Genomic DNA, 26,479 nt, shown 5'->3' with positions numbered 1-26,479 from the left:
AGCAAACGTGTGGTACAGAACATGTGGTACCCCGTGTCTTATTTATCCTCCTGTTGGCGCCCCTTGGGTTTAAGCATTGACATTCCTATCTGTGGAGACTCTCACTGATTACTATTGTGGAGATTAACATTCCCCGTTACATTTAGCAACTACATGCTATGGAAACCAAAAAAAGAGATACAAATAGAGTGCGCTGTCAGCTGCAGCCTGTACAGGGAAGGTCAATTCCCTTAATTATGTAGACAAAAGAAAAAAAATATAGGTACTGGCGCCGGCTGTAATTCAAAAATATATCAGACAACTGAATCAATAAATAAAATATAAATTATTTACTTTTAATATACATTCATAAAAGGAGATTCTCCTACTCCGAGAGTAAAAACAATTGCTAATAGCACAATACAATTGTAGGATGCCACAAATAACCCTTCCAAATGCAATGTCCACAATCCCTGGCTAGGACACTAACCCACAGTTGCCCACAAGTTCAATTGGATGTAAATATGTTTTACCAGACTTGTTTCCGGATAAAGTCCCCTAGGTATCTCGTGCAAATAGAAACCAAATGGCAGATGGGGGTAGGTCAGAGTCTGTAAGAAAACTTGTGTAGGAATTTAATCCAGTGGAAGCTGATAGGTCCAAATATCGCCAGGAGGTGGATGAGGGTTCTGGTACTTGTAGTCCTACAGATGAAGCCCAACGCGTTTCGCTGGTCTGATGGGTCCCAGCTTCCTCAGGAGCATATGTTCAATGTCCAACTAGTAGACTATATATACCCTTGTAATCAAGGGGCAATGAAGAGCATCTATTAATCCTACTTACACTAATTAATAAACATTTCACAAATCTAATGACAAGCAACAGTAGAAGGCAATCCATCCAGAAATACATACCAAGCTCATCTTCATTTATAAAAACGAGTCTTAGAAGTGAATAAAAAATGTATAAATACAATCCAAAACTTGTATCACGTGATCGTCCCCGACCACATGATACTTATCCACCAATAGAAACAGTGTCTCAAAATATGTCAAATCTCGCCCGGGATCACGTGACCGCGTAGACGGGTTTTCCGGCTATTGTGCAGCTCACAGCCCTGGAAGTATCGTGCGCTCAGTGGAGCGCAAACAGAGGGACAGGAAATGAGCGCTGCGTTCCAAAGACTGTGGAACGCAGCGTTGCTGACAGTGATAGGATAAATACACCATTAGGAGGATGCAATTAAAAAAACATAAGAACAATTATCTATGCTCCATACATATTTATGCACCTTTCAAATCGAAACGATATCAGATTAAAGGAGATCAATGTCTCTTGTTTAGGTGTCTGATTCTTTATATAGATATTTGTTCTTATGTTTTTTTAATTGCATCCTCCTAATGGTGTATTTATCCTATCACTGTCCGTTTCAATCTGTCAGGAACGCTGCGTTCCACAGTCTTTGGAACGCAGCGCTCATTTCCTGTCCCTCTGTTTGCGATCCACTGAGGGCACGATACTTCCAGGGCTGTGAGCTGCACAATAGCCGGAAAAACAGTCTACGGGGTCACGTGATCGGGGCCGGTCACGCGATCCCGGGCGAGATTTGACATAATTTGAGACACTGTTTCTATTGGTGGATAAGTATCATGTGGTCGGGGACGATCACGTGATACAAGTTTTGGATTGTATTTATACATTTTTTATTCACTTCTAAGACTCGTTTTTATAAATGAAGATGAGCTTGGTATGTATTTCTGGATGGATTGCCTTTTACTGTTGCCTCCAATGTTAAGTACACCAACAGGTTTTATTTGATATATGGATTAGCCCTCCAGGTACTGACTACAGATCCAAAGTGCCGGATTTTATTAGAGGTATACCTGTAGACTCTCTATATATTCTGTGCCAGTATTGTTCAGTATTTATTTTACATTGATATTTAAAAGAACAACATAATTAGGAGTGTCGATATCCAATGCGAGAACATTATTGATTTAGTTTAATTGATATCTTATTGGTAACTTTTAACCTATAATATGCCATGGGCTTTACACTATGTGCATAGCCAGTATTTACCCCATTACTGTTTGTTGTGTTATTTTTTGATACATATACATTTTTATCAGGCATGATTCGGGATCCTCGCAGTCAAAATCCATATGCTGGAATCCCGACACTGATCGAAATGCTAACGCCAGCATACCGACAAAAAACACCATCCTAGCGTCGGAATCCCGACTGCCGGTATCCCAAACGAGCATGGACCGAGCCGCCAGGCAGATGCGCTGCAGGGGTGGCGGAAGGTTGGCATTAGGCTGCAGGAAAGAGGGTTCATTTAGGCACCCCCAGGGAGGGTTAGGATTAGGCTGTGGGAAGGGGCGGCTAGATTTAGGCACCACCAGGGCAGGGCAGGTTTAGGCTGCAGACAAGGGGGGCATTGGGGTAAGTATACTTACCTTCCCCATGTCGGGATTCTAAGCATTGCTAACTGCAGTTGTTCTTCTGACCGACTGCATCTGACGACATTTCCTACCCTACACCATGATACATGCAACATACATAATATGAGCACATATCAACTGATGCTGTTTTATTGAATACAATAAAATGTTTTCATTGCATATTGGGAGATTTTGTTGTTTGTTCGTTTAGAAGTAGGCGCTCCCATTTTTTCTTCATATGAACAAACAGTATGAACAAAACAAATAAAAAGTGACTTACAGTACAGAACATTACAGGACATGGACAAGGTTTATAAACATTGCTGCATCAGCAGTCATAATACCCAAATGAGCAGCAGGATGGCAGAACCCAAGAAATATGTACGATTATAAGCAGTGGGGAGGAGAAGATGGTATAAGTGAGGTAAGAGGGCCCTGCATGAAAGCTTACAGTCTTACAGGGTTTAAGGGCCCGAAATGTATCCACACGGGATGTGGTCAAGATCCCGCTGGATGGGATCCCGGCGGTCGGAATACCGACACTGGGATCCCGACTGGCACAATCCAGACATAATCTCCCTCTGTGGGTGTCCACGACACCCACAGACGGAGAATAAATTAAATTAGTGTGCCGAGCGTAGAGAGGCACCGGGCCGGCAGCGCGGCGAGCGTAGGGAGCCCGCAAGGGGATGCGTTGTGCTCACCCCCCTGTTGATATTGTGCCGGTCGGAATCCCTTTGTCTGTATTCCGACCGCCGGGATCCCGTCTGGCGGTATCTCGTACTGATTCCATCCACGCAGGTGGTGAGCAGGAAAAGAGACACAAAGCAAGATCTACAAACAAAACCTTAACTGTCTAGCAATTTGGAAGGACAAATAAAAGGCAATACAAGAGATGACATTTTTTTATGTGATACAGAGCATTACCTTGTAGGAGAGAGAGCATTTCCGAGCAAGCTCCTCTAAATTAGAAGCCACCAAATCAACCACTAAAAAAAAAAAAAAAAAAACACAGGTTGTAAAATTACTTGATTATTAACCTTTCTGGTAAAACAGACAATGACCCTTAGGTAGATATTTTTTGCCAAAGTTTGTTAATCAACTATGGGCACAGGTATAATAGAAGTACAACATTAAACTTCACACTACTAAACTGAAACTGGGTTCCAGTCTATAGACAGACCGTTAAAAGATAGACCGCCATTAGGTAGACACCATATTGTCGACAGTGAAAAGTCAGACAGGGTCAAAAGTCAGACAATTTAAAAAAAAAAGTTTTTTTTTTTTTTTACAACTTTTGCCTCATTTACTATCCATGTCACAAACTATTACCTTTTAGTAGAGTTGTGGCGAATGAAGAGAAACATCGAGCCCGCAAGGGGACAAATTTCACCAAATTTGTGTTAAAAATGTTTAAAAAACAAAACAAAAACAACTTAAAAAAATATTTATTTTTTGGTGTCTGACTTTTGACCCTGTCTGACTTTTGACTGTCAACCATATGGTGTCTACCTAATGACTGTCTATCTTTTAACTGTCCATGTGCTATACCACACCCACTGGAACTATACTTAAAAATAAAAAAAAGGGTTTTAGATGTAAAGCTTAACAAACAAGAATTCCAAACTCTCCGTAGACTACATTACCTGTTTTTACGTGGTTTGTTTTCAATACAGAGATTATATCAGATGTTAGTCCAGGACAAAGTCCCTCCCGCAAGATTACCATTGCTCTGGTAGGTAAAAAGCATAAAAATAGGATTTTACTTACCGGTAAATCTATTTCTCGTAGTCCGTAGAGGATGCTGGGGACTCCGTAAGGACCATGGGGAATAGACGGGCTCTGCAGGAGATAGGGCACTTTAAGAAAGCTTTGGATTCTGGGTGTGCACTGGCTCCTCCCTCTATGTCCCTCCTCCAGACCTCAGTTAGAGAAACTGTGCCCAGAGGATATGAACAGTACGAGGAAAGGATTTATGTAACCTAAGGGCGAGATTCTTACCAGCCACACCATATAACTTGTGATAAACTACCCAGTTAACAGTATGATAAAGTAACATAGCCTCAGTTCAAGACCGACCAACTATAACATAACCCTTATGTAAGCAATAACTATATACAAGTCTTGCAGAAGAAGTCCGCACATGGGACGGGCGCCCAGCATCCTCTACGGACTACGAGAAATAGATTTACCGGTAAGTAAAATCCTATTTTTTCTAACGTCCTAGAGGATGCTGGGGACTCCGTAAGGACCGTGGGGATTATACAAAAGCTCCCAAACGGGCGGGAGAGTGCGGATGACTCTGCAGCACCGATTGAGCAAACAAGAGGTCCTCCTCAGCCAGGGTATCAAACTTATAGAATTTTGCAAAGGTGTTTGACCCCGTCCAAGTAGCAGCTCGGCACAGTTGTAGTGCCGAGACCCCTCGGGCAGCCACCCAAGAAGAGCCCACCTTCCTTGTGGAATGGGCCTTAACCGATTTAGGCAATGGCAATCCTGCCGTAGAATGCGCCTGCTAGATCGTGTTACAGATCCAGCGAGCAATTGTCTGCTTTGAAGCAGGAGCGCCAACCTTGTTGGCCGCATACAGAACAAACAGAGTTTCAGTCTTCCTGATCCTAGCTGTTCTGGTCACGTAAATCTTCAAAGCCCTGACCACATCCAGGGACTCGGAGTCCTCCAAGTCCCGTGTAGCCACAGGCACGACTCTGCCCTATCCACGTGAAAAATCAGGTATGGGCTTTTATATGATAAAGCCGCTAATTCCGAAACACGCCTTGCAGAAGCTAAGGCCAACAACATGACCACTTTCCAAGTGAGGAATTTCAACTCCACTGTTTTGAGTGGTTCAAACCAAGGTGACTTGAGGAAACTTAATACCACGTTAAGATCCCAAGGCGCCACCGGAGGTACTAAGGGAGGCTGAATATGCAGCACTCCCTTCACAAAAGTCTGTACTTCAGGAAGAGAAGTCAATTCTTTTTGAAAGAAAATGGAGAAGGCCGAAATTTGGACCTTTATGGACCCTAATTTTAGGCCCAAATTCACTCCCGTTTGAAGGAAGTGAAGCAGACGGCCCAAATGAAACTCCTCCGTAGGAGCAGCTCTGGCCTCACACCAAGAAACATATTTCCGCCATATACGGTGATAATGTTTCGATGTCACATCCTCCCTAGCCTTGATCGGGTAGGAATGACCTCCTCCGGAATCCCTTTTTCAGCTAGGATCCGGCGTTCAACCGCCATGCCGTCAAACGCAGCCGCGGTAAGTCTTGGAACAGACAGGGCCCCTGCTGCAGCAGGTCCTGCCTTAGAGGAAGAGGCCACAGATCTTCTGTGAGCAACTCTTGCAGATCCGGATACCAAGTCCTCCTTGGCCAATCTGGAACAATGAGAATTGTTCTGACCCTTCTTAGTCTTATTAATCTCAACACCTTGGGTATGAGAGGCAGAGGAGGAAACACATAGACCGATCTGAACACCCATGGTGTCACCAGAGCGTCTTCCGCTACCGCCTGAGGGTCTCTTGACCTGGCGCAATACCTCTTTAGCTTTTTATTGAGACGGGACGCCATCATGTCTATTTGAGGCAGTCCCCACCGATCCACGATCTGTGTGAAGACTTCTTGATGAAGTCCCCACTCTCCCGGATGCAGGTCGTGCCTGCTGAGGAAGTCCGCCTCCCAGTTGTCCACCCCCGGAATGAACACTGCTGACCGTGCGCTTACATGGCCTTCCGCCCAGCGCAGAATCCTGGTCGCCTCTGCCATGGCCACTCTGCTCCTTGTGCCGCCTTGGCGGTTTACATAGCCACTGCCGTGATATTGTCCGACTGAATCAGAACCGGTTTGTTCTGAAGCCACTCCTCCGCCTGGCGTAGGGCGTTGTAAATGGCCCTTAACTCCAGGACATTGATGTGGAGACAAGTCTCTAGGCTTGACCAGAGACCTTGGAAATTTCTTCCCAGTGCGACAGCCCCCCAACCTCGGAGGCTCGCGTCTGTGGTCACCAGGATCCAGTCCTGAACGCTGAACCTGCGACCCTCTAGGAGGTGAGCACTGTGCAGCCACCACAGGAGAGATACCCTGGCCCTGGGAGACAGGGTGATCCGTTCCTGCATATGTAGATGGGACCCGGACCATTTGTCCAATAGGTCCCATTGGAAAGTCCTCGCATGGAACCTGCCGAAGGGGATGGCCTCGTATGAAGCCACCATCTTCCCCAGAACCTTTGTGCAATGATGCACAGAAACCTTTTTTGGCTTTAAAAGGTTCCTGACCAGGGCTATGAGCTCCTGAGCCCTTTCCACCGGAAGAAAAACTCTTTTTTGGTCTGTGTCTAGAATCAGGCCCAAAAAGGTCAGACGCGTTGCAGGTACTAGCTGGGATTTCGGTAAATTGAGAATCCAGCCGTGCATCTGCAACGTCTTCATGGACAGAGACACGCTGTCCAGCAACTTCTCCCGAGATCTCGCCTTTATAAGGAGATCGTCCAAGTACGGGATAATTGTGACTCCCTGCTTGCGCAGGAGCACCATCATTTCCGCCATTACCTTGGAGAAAATTCTCGGGGCCGTGGAAAGACCAAACGGCAACATCTGAAATTGGTAGTGACAATCCTGTACTGCAAATCTCAGAAACGCCTGGTGAGAGGGGAAAACCGGAACATGAAGGTACGCATCCTTTATGTCCAGGGACACCATCCACTCCCCTCCCCTCCAGGCTGGCGATGACTATTCTGAGCGATTCCATTTTGAACTTGAACCTCTTCAAGTACAGGTTCAGGGATTTTAGATTTAGAATGGGTCTGACCGAACCGTCCGGTTTCGGTACCACAAACAGGGATGAATAATAACCCTCTCCTTGCTGGAGATGAGGAACCTTGATCATCTGTTGAATGTACAATTTGTGAATTGCCGCTAACACTAGCTCCCTCTCTGACGGGGAAGCCGGCAGAGCCGATTTGAAAAACCGGCGAGGGGGCATGTCTTCGAACTCCAGTCTGTATCCCTGGGAAACAATCTCTATTGCCCAGGGATCCACCTGTAATTGAACCCAGATGTGGCTGAAAAGACAAAGACGTGCCCCCACTTGATCTGACCCCCCCCCCCCCCCCCCCCCCGGAAAGCCCCAGCGTCATGCTGTGGACTTTGCGGAAGTAGGGGAGGACTTCTGCTCCTGGGAACTAGCTGAGTGCAGCTTTTTCCCCTTGCCTTTACCTCAGGCAACGAAGGACGATCCTCGTACCTTCTTGTTTTTATTGGAACGAAAGGACTACATTTGATAATGTGGTACCTTCTTAGAATGCTGCGGGGGAACATAAGGTAAAAAATTCGATTTACCGGCCGTAGCAGTAGAGACTAAGACCGAGAGGCCTTCTCCAAACAACTCCTCCCCCTTGTAAGGCAATGACTCCATATGCCGCTTGGAGTCGGCGTCTCCCGTCCACTGTCGGGTCCACAAGAGCCGCCTAGCAGAAATAGACATAGCGTTTATTCTAGAGCTTAGTGTCAAAGTCGGAAAAATATCATGCTACACGTTGCCATATATTCACCTCATGCGCTGGCCCGCTGCACGTGCACATTCTCTCCCGTGCGTGCGCATATTCGCAGCTGCGTGACGGCGCCTCCACGGCCGTGCGCTTGAGCGCGTGGTATGTGCATTTACGGTAGAGTTTGTGTGCGTCTAGCGGGCGACTCAATCGTTAAATAATAAAACCAAATAGTATGTTTTATAGATAATGTGCCCCTTAATAATGACTGTAAGTTTGTTTAATGTAACTGGTCGCTGGACAGAGAAATTCCTCTTTGCATGATATGAAGGGTCAGACAGGGTTTGAGCAGTGGTGTTTGGTACCTAACTAAAGAACATTTTATTAGAAACAATCCGGTGCTGGTTAGGTAAAGATTAACCGCTCCTGCGTATAGTTATGTCTATTAGTAGTTTCTGGACATTTACTAGATTTGCGGTTCATTATCCATGCGGCGGGAATTCTGAGATTCCCTCCCACCTGAGCAGTTTGATATAGTCACAGCCCACCTGTTCAAACTAACCAATGACCTTTTGTTATGATGCGAGGAGACATTCCTGTGTCCAATGAACAATGAGATTGTAGGTCCCTTTGTAGTATACTGTACGCAGTGTATATAAGGACAGCCAGCCTGGCCAGCTCAGTCTTCTCTCCACAAACGGTTTTCATCTTGACTAACTCGGAGCTGGTACCAGGACTGCGCAGCGATCATTCCCCAGTGTGTGTAAGTTATTCTCTGTGACCATTCTAAATCTCTGACTGTATTTGCCATATTCTCTCTCTCTGTTATTGTATAAGATTGTGACGATATTGTATATTTATGTGTAGTTATTCTGCTTAGATATTGATGTTAGCCTGTAGTGTATGAACTGTTAACTGTTTTTCTCTATCGTCCTAGTGGATGCTGGGGTTCCTGAAAGGACCATGGGGAATAGCGGCTCCGCAGGAGACAGGGCACAAAAAGTAAAGCTTTAGGATCAGGTGGTGTGCACTGGCTCCTCCCCCTATGACCCTCCTCCAAGCCTCAGTTAGATTTTTGTGCCCGGCCGAGAAGGGTGCAATCTAGGTGGCTCTCCTAAAGAGCTGCTTAGAAAAGTTTAGCTTAGGTTTTTTATTTTACAGTGAGTCCTGCTGGCAACAGGATCACTGCAACGAGGGACTTAGGGGAGAAGAAGTGAACTCACCTGCGTGCAGGATGGATTGGCTTCTTTGGCTACTGGACATTAGCTCCAGAGGGACGATCACAGGTACAGCCTGGATGGTCACCGGAGCCTCGCCGCCGGCCCCCTTGCAGATGCTGAAACGAGAAGAGGTCCAGAATCGGCGGCAGAAGACTCCTCAGTCTTCTTAAGGTAGCGCACAGCACTGCAGCTGTGCGCCATTTCCTCTCAGCACACTTCACACGGCAGTCACTGAGGGTGCAGGGCGCTGGGAGGGGGGCGCCCTGGGAGGCAAATGAAAACCTTTTTTGGCTAAAAATACCTCACATATAGCCTCCGGGGGCTATATGGAGATATTTAACCCCTGCCAGAATCCATTAAAGAGCGGGAGACGAGCCCGCCGAAAAAGGGGCGGGGCCTATCTCCTCAGCACACAGCGCCATTTTCCCTCACAGAAAGGCTGAAGGGAAGGCTCCCAGGCTCTCCCCTGCACTGCACTACAGAAACAGGGTTAAAACAGAGAGGGGGGGGCACTAATTTGGCGTTAGAAATATATAAAAGATGCTATAAGGGAAAACACTTATATAAGGTTGTCCCTATATAATTATAGCGTTTTTGGTGTGTGCTGGCAAACTCTCCCTCTGTCTCTCCAAAGGGCTAGTGGGTCCTGTCCTCTATCAGAGCATTCCCTGTGTGTGTGCTGTGTGTCGGTACGTGTGTGTCGACATGTATGAGGACGATGTTGGTGAGGAGGCGGAGCAATTGCCTGTAATGGTGATGTCACTCTCTAGGGAGTCGACACCGGAATGGATGGCTTATTTAGGGAATTACGTGATAATGTCAACACGCTGCAAGGTCGGTTGACGACATGAGACGGCCGACAAACAATTAGTACCGGTCCAGAGGTCTCAGAAACACCGTCAGGGGTTTTAAAATGCCCGTTTACTTTAGTCGGTCGACACAGACACAGACACGGACACTGAATCCAGTGTCGACGGTGAATAAACAAACGTATTCCTTATTAGGGCCACACGTTAAGGGCAATGAAGGAGGTGTTACATATTTCTGATACTACAAGTACCACAAAAGAGGGTATTATGTGGGATGTGAAAAAACTACCGTAGTTTTTCCTGAATCAGATAAATTAAATGAAGTGTGTGATGATGCGTGGGTTCCCCCCGATAGAAAATTATGGGCGGTATACCCTTTCCCGCCAGAAGTTAGGGCGCGTTGGGAAACACCCCTTAGGGTGGATAAGGCGCTCACACGCTTATCAAAACAAGTGGCGGTACCGTCTATAGATAGGGCCGTCCTCAAGGAGCCAGCTGACAGGAGGCTGGAAAATATCATAAAAAGTATATACACACATACTGGTGTTATACTGCGACCAGCGATCGCCTCAGCCTGGATGTGCAGAGCTGGGGTGGCTTGGTCGGATTCCCTGACTAAAAATATTGATACCCTTGACAGGGACAGTATTTTATTGACTATAGAGCATTTAAAGGATGCATTTTCTATATATGCGAGATGCACAGAGGGATATTTGCACTCTGGCATCAAGAGTAAGTGCGATGTCCATATCTGCCAGAAGATGTTTATGGACACGACAGTGGTCAGGTGATGCAGATTCCAAACGGCACAAAGGTGTATTGCCGTATAAAGGAAGAGGAGTTATTTGGGGTCGGTCCATCGGACCTGGTGGCCACGGCAACTGCTGGAAAATCCACCGTTTTTACCCTAAGTCACATCTCTGCAGAAAAAGACACCGTCTTTTCAGCCTCAGTCCTTTCGTCCCTATAAGAGTCATATCTGCCCAGGGATAGAGGAAAGGGAAGAAGACTGCAGCAGGCAGCCCATTCCCAGGAACAGAAGCGTTCCACCGCTTCTGCCAAGCTCTCAGCATGACGCTGGGACCGTACAGGACCCCTGGATCCTACATGTAGTATCCCAGGGGTACAGATTGGAATGTCGAGACGTTTCCCCTTCGCAGGCTCCTGAAGTCTGGTTTACCAAGGTCTCCCTCCGACAAGGAGGCAGTATGGGAAACAATTCACAAGCTGTATTCCCAGCAGGTGATAATCAAATTACCCCTCCTACAACAAGAAAAGGGGTATTATTCCACATTATATTGTGGTACTGAAGCCAGAAGGCTAGGTGAGACCTATTCTAAATCTAAAAAAATTTGAACACTTACAAAGGTTCAAATCAAGATGGAGTCACTCAGAGCAGTGATAACGAACCAGGAAGAAGGGGACTATATATAGTGTCCCGAGACATCAGGGATGCTTACCTCCATGTCCAAAATTTGCCCTTCTCACTAAGGGTACCTCAGGTTCGTGGTACAGAACTGTCACTATCTGTTTCAGACGCTGCCGTTTGGATTGTCCACGGCACCCCGGGTCTTTACCAAGGTAATGGCCGAAATGATGATTCTTCTTAGAAGAAAAGGCGTCTTAATTATCCCTTACTTGGACGATCTCCTGATAAGGGCAAAGTCCAGGGAACAGTTGGAGGTCGGAGTAGCACTATCTCGGATACTGCTACAACAGCACGGGTGGATTCTAAATACTCCAAAATCGCAGCTGATCCCGACGACAAGTCTGCTGTGCCTAGGGATGATTCTGGACACAGTCCAGAAAAAGGTGTTTCTCCCGGAAGAGAAAGCCAGGGAGTTATCCGAGCTAGTCAGGAACCTCCTAAAATCAGTGCATCATTGCACAAGGGTCCTGGTAAAGATGGTGACTTCCTACGAAGCAATTCCATTCGGCAGATTTCACGCAAGAATTTTTCAGTGGGATCTGCTGGACAAATGGTCCGGATCGCATCTTCAGATGCATCAGCGGATAACCCTATATCCAAGGACAAGGGTGTCTCTCCTGTGGTGGTTACAGAGTGCTCATCATCTAGAGGGCCGCAGATTCGGCATTCAGGATTGGATGCTGGTGACCACGGAGGCCAGCCCGAGAGGCTGGGGAGCAGTCACACAAGGAAAAAATTTCCAGGGAGTGTGATCAAGTCTGGAGACTTTTCTCCACATAAATATACTGGAGCTAAGGGTAAATTTATAATACTCTAAGCTTAGCAAGACCTCTGCTTCAAGGTCAGCCGGTATTGATCCAGTGGGAAAAACATCACGGCAGTCGCCCACGTAAATAGACAGGGCGACACAAGAAGCAGGAGGGCAATGGCAAAAACTGCAAGGACTTTTCGCTGGGCGGAAAATCATGTGATAGCACTGTCAGCAGTGTTTCATTCCGGGAATGGAAACTGGGAAGCAGACTTCCTCAGCAGGCACGACCTCCACCCGGCAGAGTGGAAACTTCATCGGGAAGTTTTCCACATGATTGTAAACCGTTGGGAAATACCAAAGGTGGACATGATGGCGTCCCGTCTGAACAAAAAACGGGACAGGTATTGCGCCAGGTTAAGAGACCCTCAGGCAATAGCTGTGGACGTTCTGGTAACACCATGGATGTACCAGTCGGTGTATGTGTTCCATCCTCTGCTTCTCATACCTAAGGTACTGAGACTTATAAGACGTAGAGGAGTAAGAACTATACTCATGGCTCCGGATTGGCCAAGAAGGACTTGGTACCCGGAACTTCAAGAGATGCTCACAGAGGACTTATGGCCTCTGCCGCTAAGAAGGGACTTGTTTCAGCAAGTACCATGTCTGTTCCAAGACTTACCGCAGCTGCGTTTGACGGCATGGCGGTGGAACGCCGGATCCTAAGGGAAAAAGGCATTCCGGAAGAGGTCATTCCTACCCTGGTCAAAGCCAGAAAGGAGGTGACCGCACAACATTATCACCACATGTGGCAAAAATATGTTGCGTGGTGTGAGGCCAGAAAGGCCCCACGAAGAAATTTCAACTCGGTCGATTCCTGCATTTCCTGCAAACAGGAGTGTCTATGGGCCTCAAATTGGGGTCCATTAAGGTTCAAATTTCGGCCCTGTCGATTTTCTTCCAGAAAGAAGTGGCTTCAGTTCCTGAAGTCCAGAAGTTTGTCAAGGGAGTATTGCATATACAACCCCCTTTTGTGCCTCCAGTGGCACTGTGGGATCTCAACGTAGTTCTGGGATTCCTCAAATCACATTGGTTTAAAACCAGTCAAATCTGTGGATTTGAAGCATCTCACATGAAAAGTGACCATGCTCTTGGCCCTGGCCTGGATCAGGCGAGTGTCAAATTGGTGGTTTTTTTCTCAAAAAAGCCCATATCTGGTTGTCCATTTGGACAGGGCAGAGCTGCGGACTCGTCCCCAGTTCTCTCCCTAAGGTGGTGTCAGTGTTTCACCTGAACCAGATTATTTTGGTGCCTTGCGCCTACTAGGGACTTGGAGGACTCCAGGTTGCTAGATGTTGTCAGGGCCCTGTAAATATAGGTTCCAGGACGGCTGGAGTCAGGAAAACTGACTTGCTGTTATCCTGTATGCACCCAACAAACTGGGTGCTCTTGCTTCTAAGCAGACTATTGCTAGTTGGATGTGTAATACAATTCAGCTTGCACATTCTGTGGCAGGCCTGCCACAGCCAAAATATGTAAATGCCCATTCCACAAGGAAGGTGGGCTTATCTTGGGCGGCTGCCCGAGGGGTCTCGGCTTTACAACTTTGCCGAGCGGCTATTTAGTCAGGGGCAAACACGTTGGTAAAATCCTACAAATTTGATACCCTGGCTAAGGAGGACCTGGAGTTCTCTCATTCGGTGCTGCAGAGTCATCCGCACTCTCCCGCCCGTTTGGGAGCTTTGGTATTATCCCCATGGTCCTTTCAGGAACCCCAGCATCCACTAGGACGATAGAGAAAATAAGAATTTACTTACCGATAATTCTATTTCTCGGAGTCCGTAGTGGATGCTGGGCGCCCATCCCAAGTGCGGATTATCTGCAATACTTGTACATAGTTACAAAAATCGGGTTATTATTGTCGTGAGCCATCTTTTCAGAGGCTCCGCTGTTATCATACTGTTAACTGGGTTCAGATCACAGGTTGTACAGTGTGATTGGTGTGGCTGGTATGAGTCTTACCCGGGATTCAAAATCCTTCCTTATTGTGTACGCTCGTCCGGGCACAGTATCCTAACTGAGGCTTGGAGGAGGGTCATAGGGGGAGGAGCCAGTGCACACCACCTGATCCTAAAGCTTTACTTTTTGTGCCCTGTCTCCTGCGGAGCCGCTATTCCCCATGGTCCTTTCAGGAACCCCAGCATCCACTACGGACTCCGAGAAATAGAATTATCGGTAAGTAAATTCTTATTATTTCTTTTTTACATAGCTAGATATTGTTAGTAAAGGTGTTGGAACCTTAGCAAGGTATTGTGTGTTTATTACATTGCTGAGAGTATTCAGAGTGTCTCAATCGCTCAAGAGGCTTTCATACAATAGAGGTTAATTAGCATTGCATTGTGCTCACATTACAAAACCAAGGTTTACAGTACAAACTCAATCTTTCACTGTGTTGCATACAAGTTTTACTGAGTGTCATCCCGTGAGCGTCTGCGCCGCTCGTGTTCTCCTCGTGGTCACGAGCGTACGCTACGCTAGTCGGCCGCCTATAGCGTGCTCGACACCACGCGTTAAGTTGTGAGCGAGCGTGTCGCATGTGCGTCTCGACCACGGCTAAGCGTCTGCTACGCTAAGTGCGTACCCTTACGGTACCCCATACGCCAATTGCGTACTGAGTCTCTTACCCATTTTATAGTGAATGTAATAAGATAAATAGTTAGCTTTATCAATTGGCGGCTCGTCCGTCCTCCACATATCCGCACCAGCGAACACAGACTTTATCTGTCAGCAAGGGCGGGAAGGCAGTATCCCTTCGTATCGGGATACAGTAGTGCTGGCTAGATAAGAGTCTGTTTCGCTACGCTGTAGGAGTGCTGGTGGAATCCGGAACCGGAAGGTAAGAACAGTATGCTATTGTCTTTTAAAACTGTTTATTTCTGTTTTGCGTACACACACACGCACGCACACACCTGTATTTCTTTTTTTCATTTGTGTATTTTCACACCTCATTTCCCTGTTTGCCAATTCACAATTGATAACGTGCTGAGAAAGATTTGCTGCTATTGGTAGTTAAAAGTAAAATTAATACGTTAAGGAGTAATTTGTAAAACACGCGCACGGCTTGCCTAAGATACAAGGAAGTTCTGTGTGGTGTTCAGTAAATGATTAGTTGAAGATCATCTACATTGATATAAACGTGTTAATTGTATTTCTGTGGATATACCTGGCTTGCGTACATGTGTCTCTAACAAAGGGCGGGACTAGCGTACACGACGCAAGGGCCGACGCACGGAGCGTATATTACGCAACGGAGCGTCTGGGTACGCCCACATAATACAAATAACACGATAGTATTGTTTTAGTTAGGCGATAAGGAGGCAACGCGATAATAGCGCAAATCAATCTCAGTGTCCAAAATTTTAAGCGAATAGATCCTTCTCTAGTTGCAACTCCTCGGGATTAGCCTCCGATACTGAATGAAAGGGATTTCTGCGCAGAAACGAAAGTAAAGAGTATATGAGGTGAAAGAGTGTGTATATATATATGTTTCTAAAATTTTGGGGTTGAACCACATGAAATCATCGAGTTCTCGTGAGGTACATACGTGTAAGTGACGGCACGGTGGCTTGGGAGGCATCCCTTGTTAAACATTTAAAATAAGAGCATTAGATTATAACAGACCAGGAGGTCTACTGTAGCACAGACCAGGAGGTCCAGACAGACCAGGAGGTCTAGGTACAGCAGACTAAGAAGTCCGCTATAGATAAAGAGTAAAGGAGCACAACACCAGGAAGGGTTGGTGCGGTACCCATATAGGCCATTAAGCTCTGGCTGAAGGAATTCGCAGCCACAATTTTCGATTCCACTGGTCGCTCCGCACATAAGATTAGTTGCTTATGTGCAGAACGATTGTACCGCACGTAATTGTGTGCATTAGTTAGTAACTTGACCCAGTACCATTTGCGTACGCTAGAGGGGTCATAAACGCTATTTGTACATTCTAACGTGATTTGTGTAATTTTTTTTATTTTAAGGGAGGTTCGCTGGTCACTCGGGAACTCTCTAACAACCAATAGTTACTGGGATGGGTTAAGTGCTCTTCGGATCACACCCACATGTTCCAGTAAATAGAGGTTCAGGTCGCAAGGGCCCTAGGTCGAGTACGTAAGCGCTAAGGCAGTGTGTGGGCGTATTGGTCGACGTGGGCGAGTGAGTGGAGGTACTCGGTAAACTTCCTCCGCCGGCCTACCCCGGACATCTTGGTTTTTGTAAGGGTTCGCTGAAGACCCTGATTTGAAGGTCAGAGGTAGTGAAAGCAACACCTGCAAAGATGGGGGCCAGTTGTTCAGGTAGGGGGCGATCAACCTCGGTTCGGGTTGACTTAGTAAACCGACCAATCGGGTCGGCAAGGTATGTAATGGGTGAGAAATACGGTTCACACACAGAGGTTTTGTGCGATGAATGGGAAAGAATGACTGTGCATGATGGGGAGAAGTTCCCACGGGTAGGCAGTTTTAGTCCCGAGGTGTTACAAAATCTAAGGAGAAGGATATGTCTCATTAAATCTGCAAAGAGACGGATCAAACATTATGATTATTTACAGTTATGGCAACAGGAAGGTGAAATACAAAGAGGATTGGCTCAAGCGGCTGGATCTAACCCTATCAGAAAACTGATAGCCACCGCGCCACCACCACCATACATAACGGGAGAGAAGGTGGTTACAGAGAATGGCACACTGGTGAATGATAAACATGCACTTAGTAACTGTATAAATGTTAAGAATAATGTAACCAAGATTGTTGATGCTAATATTAACCCGTGCAAGCTGTACCCTGTTTTAAACTTTCCCCAGGATTGTGACCAAGAGGATGAGCCAACAACAATATCGGCACTCTCTCTAGCAGCCACCATAGCAGAAACAACAGTGGGCATGTCCCAACCAGTAAGAGCAGTATCAAAGGCCCCTAGTGGAGGGACAGGTGAGGTCGTATCAACTGGTAAGTACGGCACCATACACTATGCTGAAACCATTTTACCACATGTTGTAGAATCTACTCAGAATGATGTTATTGAACTTAATCCCGTTAGGGTAATTGCAGTGCCAAATGGGAAAACTGACACTTTAGGAGTCACTCCTCTCAGACACATGGCCATGCACTGCCCCTTTTCCCGAATGGAATTAAGATCAATGGTGTCTGAATTCCCTGATCCTAGGAAAGATCTAGTTGCAAGCCAGAAATACATTAGAGAGCTAGGAAATACTGTGGAGCCCAATAACAAAGACTGGCAGATATTGCTGAGGTCATGTTTACCCTCCAATGTCGACTCAGCGACATTGTACAACCAAGATAATGTAAAGAGAATAAATTTACAGTTAAAAGAGTATTTTCCAGCTGTTGCCAAATGGAACAAAATTTTCTCCATCAAACAAAAAGAGGGAGAAACAGCTGCTGATTATTTTCATCGGGCACTACAGGATATGGCTAAGTATACAGGCATAGAAGACATTAAGACAAATGTGAATCATAGAGAAGTAGCAGTATCTGTGTTAATGGATGGTTTAAAGGAAGTATTGAGGACGAGGGTACAGACCATCCAACCATGTTGGCGAGGTCTGTCGGTGGCTACTTTGAGAGAGGCCGCTATTGATCATGATCGGAATATCACCAGACACAGGGAGTCACAAAGTGATAAGTTAATGGCCGTAAGTAAACAGGCCCTGACCACAAGGCCACCTCAGTATAAATCTCCGACCCCTGTGGGTAAGTCAAATGTGGTAACTTGTTATTACTGTCATAAAGAGGGACATTTTGCACGAAACTGTAGATCGAAAAATGCACAAAAATCATATCAACCCCCTAGACAACGACATGACACACGAAATTGGGATCAAGGACCGCAGAGACGGAGTTATGAGCCACACGCAGGGGAAACAAAAAGGTATCCCCCAAAAAGAGACTGGCAAGTCACTGATAGTTCCCATTTACCCCCTTCACAGGTAATAGCTGCCAGCGCAATGCAGGGAGGTCACCACGCACCATAGGGGCGGGGCCACACCTGTAATCTGCAGCCAGTAAAATTAATTGCGAGCCTTGGAAGTGAACCCGAGGTCACAATTGATGTAGCTGGTAAATCTCTAAATTTCCTTGTAGATACGGGGGCGGCCAAGTCAGTGATAAATTCGACCGTGGGCATGAGAACCACTGGTAAAACAATTCCAGCCATGGGAGTAACAGGAGTAGTACAGCACTACCCTTTAAGCAAACCTGCAGAGATTACGATAGGACCTTTGCATACCAAGCATTCTTTTCTGCTGGCTGCATCGGCTCCGACTAATCTCCTAGGGAGAGATTTACTGTGCAAAATGGAATGCGTCATATACTGTACTCCTGAAGGTGTGTTCTTGGACATACCCGAAAACCACGCTCAGGAAGCGCAGGATATGCTAGACTCCCCAACAAGATTAATGTCACACACTGTTGTTGTAAATAGGTGTCCATCCAAGGTAGAGGAAATGATTTCCCAGATACCGGAATCACTTTGGACCAAGGATGGACAAGACACTGGATTGATGGCAAATGTAGCCCCAGTAGTTGTGCAAGTAAAAGATGGTAGGATAGCTCCAAAGATCCCACAATACCCTCTGAAGCCAGAGGTGGAGTTAGGAGTTTACCCTGTAATAGAGCGCTTGCTACAACAGGGCATTCTGGTAAGAACGTCCAGCACTGCCAATAGTCCCATCTTCCCTGTTAAAAAGAGTGGGGGGAGGGGTTACAGATTAGTGCAGGATCTAAGAGGGATCAACAAAATAGTTGAGAGTCAATTCCCCGTAGTGCCAAATCCAGCTGTCATCCTTATGCAAATCCCTCCCACTGCCAAATTTTTCACTGTGATTGACCTCTGCTCCGCTTTCTTCTCGGTACCTCTGCACCCTGACAGTCAATACTTATTCGCATTCACATACAGAGGAGTTCAGTACACTTGGACTCGATTACCACAAGGTTTCATAGACAGTCCAAGTATTTTCTCACAGGCCCTGCATGATTGTTAACAGTCTTTCCAACCAGAGAGTGGATCAATATTGATACAGTATGTGGATGATTTACTGCTGTGTTCAGATTCACTGGAAGCGTCCCTGAGAGATACGAAACAACTCCTGTTTCATCTTTCAGACACAGGACACAAGGTTTCCAAAGACAAGTTACAATTATGCCAGACCCGTGGGAAGTATTTGGGACACTGTCTAACACAAGGACTGAGACACCTTACCGCTGATAGAATTCAAGCAATTCGTGACATGACCCTGCCACAAACCCAGCAACAGATTAGAACATTTTTAGGAATGTGTGGGTATTGCCGTAACTGGATCCCAGGTTTTTCCATACTAGCCCTACCTTTGCAGGAGATGGTCTCATCAAGCAAACCTGATCGGATTTCGCACACAGACGAGTCTGAGATGGCATTTGAGAGACTTAAACAGTGCCTAACGCAGGCACCGGCATTAGGTATGCCTGACTATGGGAAACCCTTTGAGCTGTACGGAACAGAGAGTGCTGGGTGCGCAGCAGGTGTCTTAACCCAGAAGCATGGTGATGCCAGCAGGCCGGTAGCCTACTATAGCGCTCAGCTAGATACGGTAGCGCGATCCCTCCCCACATGCTTGCGAAGTGTTGCAGCGATAGCATTGCTAGTCACAAAGAGCGAAGATTTAGTGCTAGGACACAACCTCACAATTCATACACCACATGCAGTGTCAGCCTTACTGAATTCGGCACAAACCAGACACGTCTCATCAGCGCGGTTTACAAGATGGGAATTGGCATTGATGGCCCCCGTAAACATTACCATAAGGAGATGCAGCGCATTAAATCCTGCAACGTATCTCCCAGGTGTGCCTGGACAGGCACAAAGGGTGGAGGATGAGAGTGATGGTGGAGGATTTAATACAGGGGATGACACGCATGATTGTATGGAATATTTGACCCAAAATTTCACGGCAAGGCCTGACATCAGTGACAACCCACTGGAAGATGTAGATTTTACTTTCTACACTGACGGTAGCTGTCACAGACAGACGGACTCGGGAGACTTGTGTACTGGATACGCAGTCGAAGATGACCAAGGTACCATAGAAACGGAACCGCTAGGCCCACCACACTCAGCACAAGTTGCTGAACTGGTTGCCCTAACCAGAGCATGTGAATTGGCTAAGGGCAAATCAGCCAATATTTACACAGATTCTAGGTACGCCTTCGGAGTAGTCCATGATTTCGGGGCCCTATGGCGCCTCAGAAATTTCATGACGGCAGCTGGCACACCCGTAGCGCATGCAGCCCACATCAAAAGACTTCTAACAGCGATACAGGAACCCGACAGAGTGGCTGTTATCAAGTGTAAAGCTCACACATATAGCCAAGACCCGGTATCACTTGGTAACAGCCGAGCAGACGAAGCTGCTAAATCAGCGGCTAGTAACCCCATACAAACAGACAGTACACAACTGATGGTATTTAATACTGTAAACACAGAAATTGTGTGAAATGCAAAATTTGTGTTCCCCACAGGAAAAGGCAGTTTGGAGGTCAAAAGGATATGGCCAGGAGTCCTCAGGACTCTGGACAGACGGACAGGGTAAGCCAGTGGCACCCAGAGCATACCTTCCAAGTCTAGCGGAAGAGGCACATGGGCTGACTCATCTAGGCAAAGGAGGAATGTGTAAGTTGGTAAGAGCTTATTGGTGCGCCCCAGGATTTTCTTCCCATGCGGGTAAAAGAGCGATAACATGTCTCACCTGCTTGAGGAAGAATATCGGAAAGGCAATACCGACAGAGCCATCCCATATCCCTCCGACAGATGGTCCTTTCCAGGTAATACAAATTGATTTCATACAATTGCCACCTTGTAGAAATTTAAAATATGTATTGGTCTGTATTGATGTGTTCTCAAATTGGGTTGAAGCATTTCCCGCGGCCACAAATACCGCTGTATTTACTGCAAAGAAAATTGTGCAGGAATTTGTGTGTAGGTATGGTATCCCTAGAATCATTGAAAGTGATAGGGGTACCCATTTTACAGGTGAAGTCTTTCAAACAATGTGTAAGTTGATGGGAATTAATAGTAAGCTGCACACTCCGTACCGCCCCCAGGCGAGTGCGAAGGTGGAAAGAGTAAACAGCACTATTAAAAATAAATTGAGCAAGGTAATGACTGAAACAGGACTGTTATGGCCTGAAGCTTTGCCAATTGTATTATACAGCATCAGAACCACTCCCAGGTCCCCTCTTAATCTGTCTCCTTTTGAAATTCTGTTTGGTCGACAACCCCATGTTATGATTAACCCCCAGGATGATTTGAAATGCAACAATAAAGTAACCGTAAAGTATTTGGTTAAAATGAGTAAGCAATTGAGGAATCAGAATGATAATCTAAAGTTGGTGATTCCTGATCTGCCAGACAGTAATTGTCATGACATTGAACCTGGGGATTATGTAATGATACGGAATTTTCTACGCTCAGGTTGCCTTATTGACAGATGGGAAGGACCATATCAAGTCTTATTGACCAGCACAACAGCATTGAAGGTTGCCGAGAGAGAGACTTGGGTCCATTCGTCGCATTGTAAAAAGGTCACTGACCCAGAGAGGTCCCGTGATAAAGAACAGACGGTAGAGGTTGTATCACTAGAGTGTCTGTTCAGGGAGGATTGAGACGACACCTGAGCGCTGAGAATAATAAGACCAGAAGCTTGTCGAGCCAGATTTCTTTTTCCCATTTGTTATTTTCTCCAGTTCCCACCTCCCTCCTATTTCCTTTCCCCTTTCTTATTTTTCTCCTTTACTCCTCTAAGATGGACTTGCCCCAAGAGACTGTGATCCGGATTTTCCTGTTGACCATGATGTTGACCAGAGCAGTCTGTTCCGGTGAGAGTACCATGGAAGTCGAGAAAGGATCGGGAATGGGTTCTGATGACCAGGATGCAGGCGTAAATTTCCAAGAGCAACATAATCACCGAGTAAAGGCGAGTATCAGAAAACGATCTGGTAGCATTGACAATAGAAGGAATTGTGAAGGATTGTTAGCTGAAGAGAACTGCATCTGTAGGCATTGTGATAATATAGTTGAGGATGGGTGCATAAAGAAATGTCAGTCCAGTTTTAATGTTCACATGGACCGGCATCCATTGAGTGACTATCACTCCTTAGTGGGTAAAGTGTTAAATCAGACAGACTGTTGGGTATGCTCTCAAGTACCTCAAGGTCATAGCAAATCAGGACTAGTACCATTCCCTTTAACTGTAGGAGAGGTACTTGAGCTAAGTGGTGGGAGGCCGGTGGACAAGAGGTTTAATATCTCTAGTCCTCCTAGTTTGAAGCTCCACCAATATCATGTGGATAGGTCCTTAGTGTGCTTTAACATTTCCAATCCCCGAAAGCCGGGAAATTGGGAAGTGTCATGGAGTAATCAAACCATGACCTTTTCATACAGACCCGACAGAATGCCCATAGACACAGAACTTATACGCCAGATAGCCGACCATGGAAAATATTTCCGGTATAGGTACACTCTAGGAAGTAGGACCATGCGAGTTGGAGAAGTATCACCAGGATACTGTGCACATATCATACAACCTGATACGTGTACTAAACAGATGGGAGAATTAGGGTTAGGAGATTTCACATGGAAAATTTGTAACATGATAATGCCATACTCCGTCCCATATGTTCTCCCCGATGATGCATATTTCATATGCGGGAGGAAGGCGTATAAGTGGCTTGCCCCAAACTCAGAGGGATTGTGCTATATTGGAAAAGTACTGCCTGAAGTAATGACTGTAACCCATAACAAAATGAAAGATATTCACCGCAGTGCCCAAGCTCCTTATACTCACACTCATTACGAGCACGTCGTTAAACGGCACCTGATAGAGAGGACAGAGCATTCAGCCTCTGATCTGATCCATGAATCCACCGGGATTCAATTCCTACTCGCGTTAGATATCACTCGTACCGCCAGAGGAGTGATAAATTATAAATATATATCTGCGCTTGCAAATTTATTAGACAATATCACCGAAATGTATGACGACACATTCATGTACACTGGGAAAGAGTTACAGGCCTACAAAACAGAACTGGTTCAGCATAGGATGATTCTCAATTACCTCACAGCTGTGACAGGGGGGTATTGTGTTACCCTAGCAACTCAATATGGAATAAAGTGCTGCACGTACATTACAAACAGCACGGAGGACCCAGCCGAGGTCATAGACCAAAAGATGGATGACATTTTACAATTAAAGTGGGAGTTTCGAAGGAAACACAATCTCACACTCGCTGCTGTGGGTAATGAGCTGACCAGTTGGGTGTCATGGTTGAACCCACGAAATTGGTTCTCGGGCTTAGGAGAATGGGCCCAAGATATTATTATGGATGTAGGGAAATTTCTTTTGTGTATTCTGGGAGTCGTCATATTGGTTGGCCTGATATTTAGATGCGTTCGGGTTTTAACGAAGAGTAAAAGTAATACCAGGGTGATGAGTCTAAGGAGCGAAGACACTGTAATAACAACAACTAATTTGATTTATGACCCAACGATAGAGACAATGTTGTGATGAAAATGTGATTCCACGGTCCGTTTCTTTCACCGGTTTCTCCTTTGTTTTCCTCCAAGGTACAAAGACATCCGCTTGGAAGAAGAATTTGACAACCTCTTTTCTACAGACCATTGATGAACTATGCTACAAGCCCCCAATTTCCCTAGTGACTTTAACTTTTACGATAGCCCAACACTTTAGAGATTGTAACTTTATGGACAATGGAACAACTTTTGCTCGTTATTTATAGCAAAAGCACAGAGAGACATCAGACAACATGTACATCAAGACAAGACTTCAGACAAGACCTCAATCATCAAATGCATATTAAACTCACATAGTTTACGACTGCATGTATAATAATTGCTTCTTATCTTCACCTCTACAACCTTCAGGTAATGACACACATAGTCGGTAGGGAATATAGATACAGATATCAGCACTCACATATCCCCCCATTCATGTATCATCAACTAAATGTGATCCCCCATTTGTTGCAACCAAAAGCCGAAAAGAGCTCGGTAAAGTTTGACAGCCCATCCACAGACCCGTAATACGGGATAAGAAGGAATTCAAATGTATACTTCGCAATACCTCGAAGCTTGATCTAAAACACGTACGGCACGATGATACATGACCCCTCAAACATGGATTCATACACACATGCTTCTACTATTTCACTAGGTCATACCTTTTTCCCACCTGCTCCTCTCCTCCCTTTACCCAATCATAAAATTGTATTTACATCATGACATATATTTTTCTTTTTTGAACTGTTTTAGGAAGTGGCAGTTATTGATGACTGCCAAAGGGTGGACTGTCAAAGTCGGAAAAATATCATGCTACACGTTGCCATATATTCACCTCATGCGCTGGCCCGCTGCACGTGCACATTCTCTCCCGTGCGTGCGCATATTCGCAGCTGCGTGACGGTGCCTCCACGGCCGTGCGCTTGAGCGCGTGGTATGTGCATTTACGGTAGAGTTTGTGTGCGTCTAGCGGGCGACTCAATCGTTAAATAATAAAACCAAATAGTATGTTTTATAGATAATGTTCCCCTTAATAATGACTGCAAGTTTGTTTAATGTAACTGGTCGCTGGACAGAGAAATTCCTCTTTGCATGATATGAAGGGTCAGACAGGGTTTGAGCAGTGGTGTTTGGTACCTAACTAAAGAACATTTTATTAGAAACAATCCGGTGCTGGTTAGGTAAAGATTAATCGCTCCTGCGTATAGTTATGTCTATTAGTAGTTTCTGGACATTTACTAGATTTGCGGTTCATTATCCATGCGGCGGGAATTCTGAGATTCCCTCCCACCTGAGCAGTTTGATATAGTCACAGCCCACCTGTTCAAACTAACCTATGACCTTTTGTTATGATGCGAGGAGACATTCCTGTGTCCAATGAACAATGAGATTGTAGGTCCCTTTGTAGTATACTGTACGCAGTGTATATAAGGACAGCCAGCCTGGCCAGCTCAGTCTTCTCTCCACAAACGGTTTTCATCTTGACTAACTCGGAGCTGGTACCAGGACTGCGCAGCGATCATTCCCCAGTGTGTGTAAGTTATTCTCTGTGACCATTCTAAATCTCTGACTGTATTTGCCATATTCTCTCTCTCTGTTATTGTATAAGATTGTGACGATATTGTATATTTATGTGTAGTTATTCTGCTTAGATATTGATGTTAGCCTGTAGTGTATGAATTGTTAACTGTTTATTTCTTTTTTACATAGCTAGATATTGTTAGTAAAGGTGTTGGAACCTTAGCAAGGTATTGTGTGTTTATTACATTGCTGAGAGTATTCAGAGTGTCTCAATCGCTCAAGAGGCTTTCATACAATAGAGGTTAATTAGCATTGCATTGTGCTCACATTACAAAACCAAGGTTTACAGTACAAACTCAATCTTTCACTGTGTTGCATACAAGGTTTACTGAGTGTCATCCCGTGAGCGTCTGCGCCGCTCGTGTTCTCCTCGTGGTCACGAGCGTACGCTACGCTAGTAGCGTAGCATTACGGTAGTCGGCCGCCTATAGCGTGCTCGACACCACGCGTTAAGTTGTGAGCGAGCGTGTCGCATGTGCGTCTCGACCACGGCTAAGCGTCTGCTACGCTAAGTGCGTACCCTTACGGTACCCCATACGCCAATTGCGTACTGAGTCTCTTACCCATTTTATAGTGAATGTAATAAGATAAATAGTTAGCTTTATCATTAGTTAACAAATGTCTCTCTGAGCATCCCTCATATACAAGGCAGCATCCCTGATATGCTCTATGGTCATTAAAATGGCATCCCTATCTAAGGTGTCAATCTCCGTAGATAAGGAGTCTGCCCATGCCACGACAGCACTACAAACCCAGGCCGACCTAACTATAGTTCCTGAATGTGTGTAAATGTGCTTCATGGTAATTTCCTGCTTGCGATCAGCAGGATCCTTGAGGGAAGCAGTATCCGGAGAAGGCAGTGCCACCTTCTTGGATAATCGTGTCAGCGCCTTGTCTTCTTTAGGCGCAGATTCCCATTGTATCCGATCCTTCTGTGGAAAAGGATACGCCATGAGAATCCTTTTGGGAAAATGGAGTCTCCTATCCGGAGATTCCCAAGCCTTTTCGCATAATTTGCTTAGCTCAAATGAGGACGGAAACGTGACCTCAGGCTTTTTCCCTTTATACATGTGAACCCTCGTGTCAGGGACAGGGGGTTCCTCCGTGATATGCAAAACCTCTTTTATGGCAATAATCATGTACCTAATACCTTTT

At 45.8% G+C, this 26,479-nt stretch overlaps 1 protein-coding gene across 1 annotated transcript in view; it reads right to left on the bottom strand.

Moving 5' to 3' along the window:
* Positions 1–26,479, bottom strand: part of RAD51D (RAD51 paralog D) — a 278,198-nt gene that overhangs the window by 113,425 nt on the left and 138,294 nt on the right. The window contains exons 4-5 of the mRNA XM_063953995.1: positions 4,070–4,155; positions 3,351–3,412 (exon numbers count right to left, since the gene is read on the bottom strand). Coding sequence (XP_063810065.1) covers positions 3,351–3,412; positions 4,070–4,151 — 144 coding nt within the window. The 5' untranslated portion in view covers positions 4,152–4,155. The remainder of the gene's footprint in view (positions 1–3,350; positions 3,413–4,069; positions 4,156–26,479) is intronic.

Source organism: Pseudophryne corroboree, chromosome 2 (genome assembly GCF_028390025.1).
Source record: "Pseudophryne corroboree isolate aPseCor3 chromosome 2, aPseCor3.hap2, whole genome shotgun sequence".
Taxonomy (NCBI): Eukaryota; Metazoa; Chordata; class Amphibia; order Anura; family Myobatrachidae; genus Pseudophryne; species Pseudophryne corroboree.
This window is presented reverse-complemented; position numbering and strand designations above follow the sequence as displayed.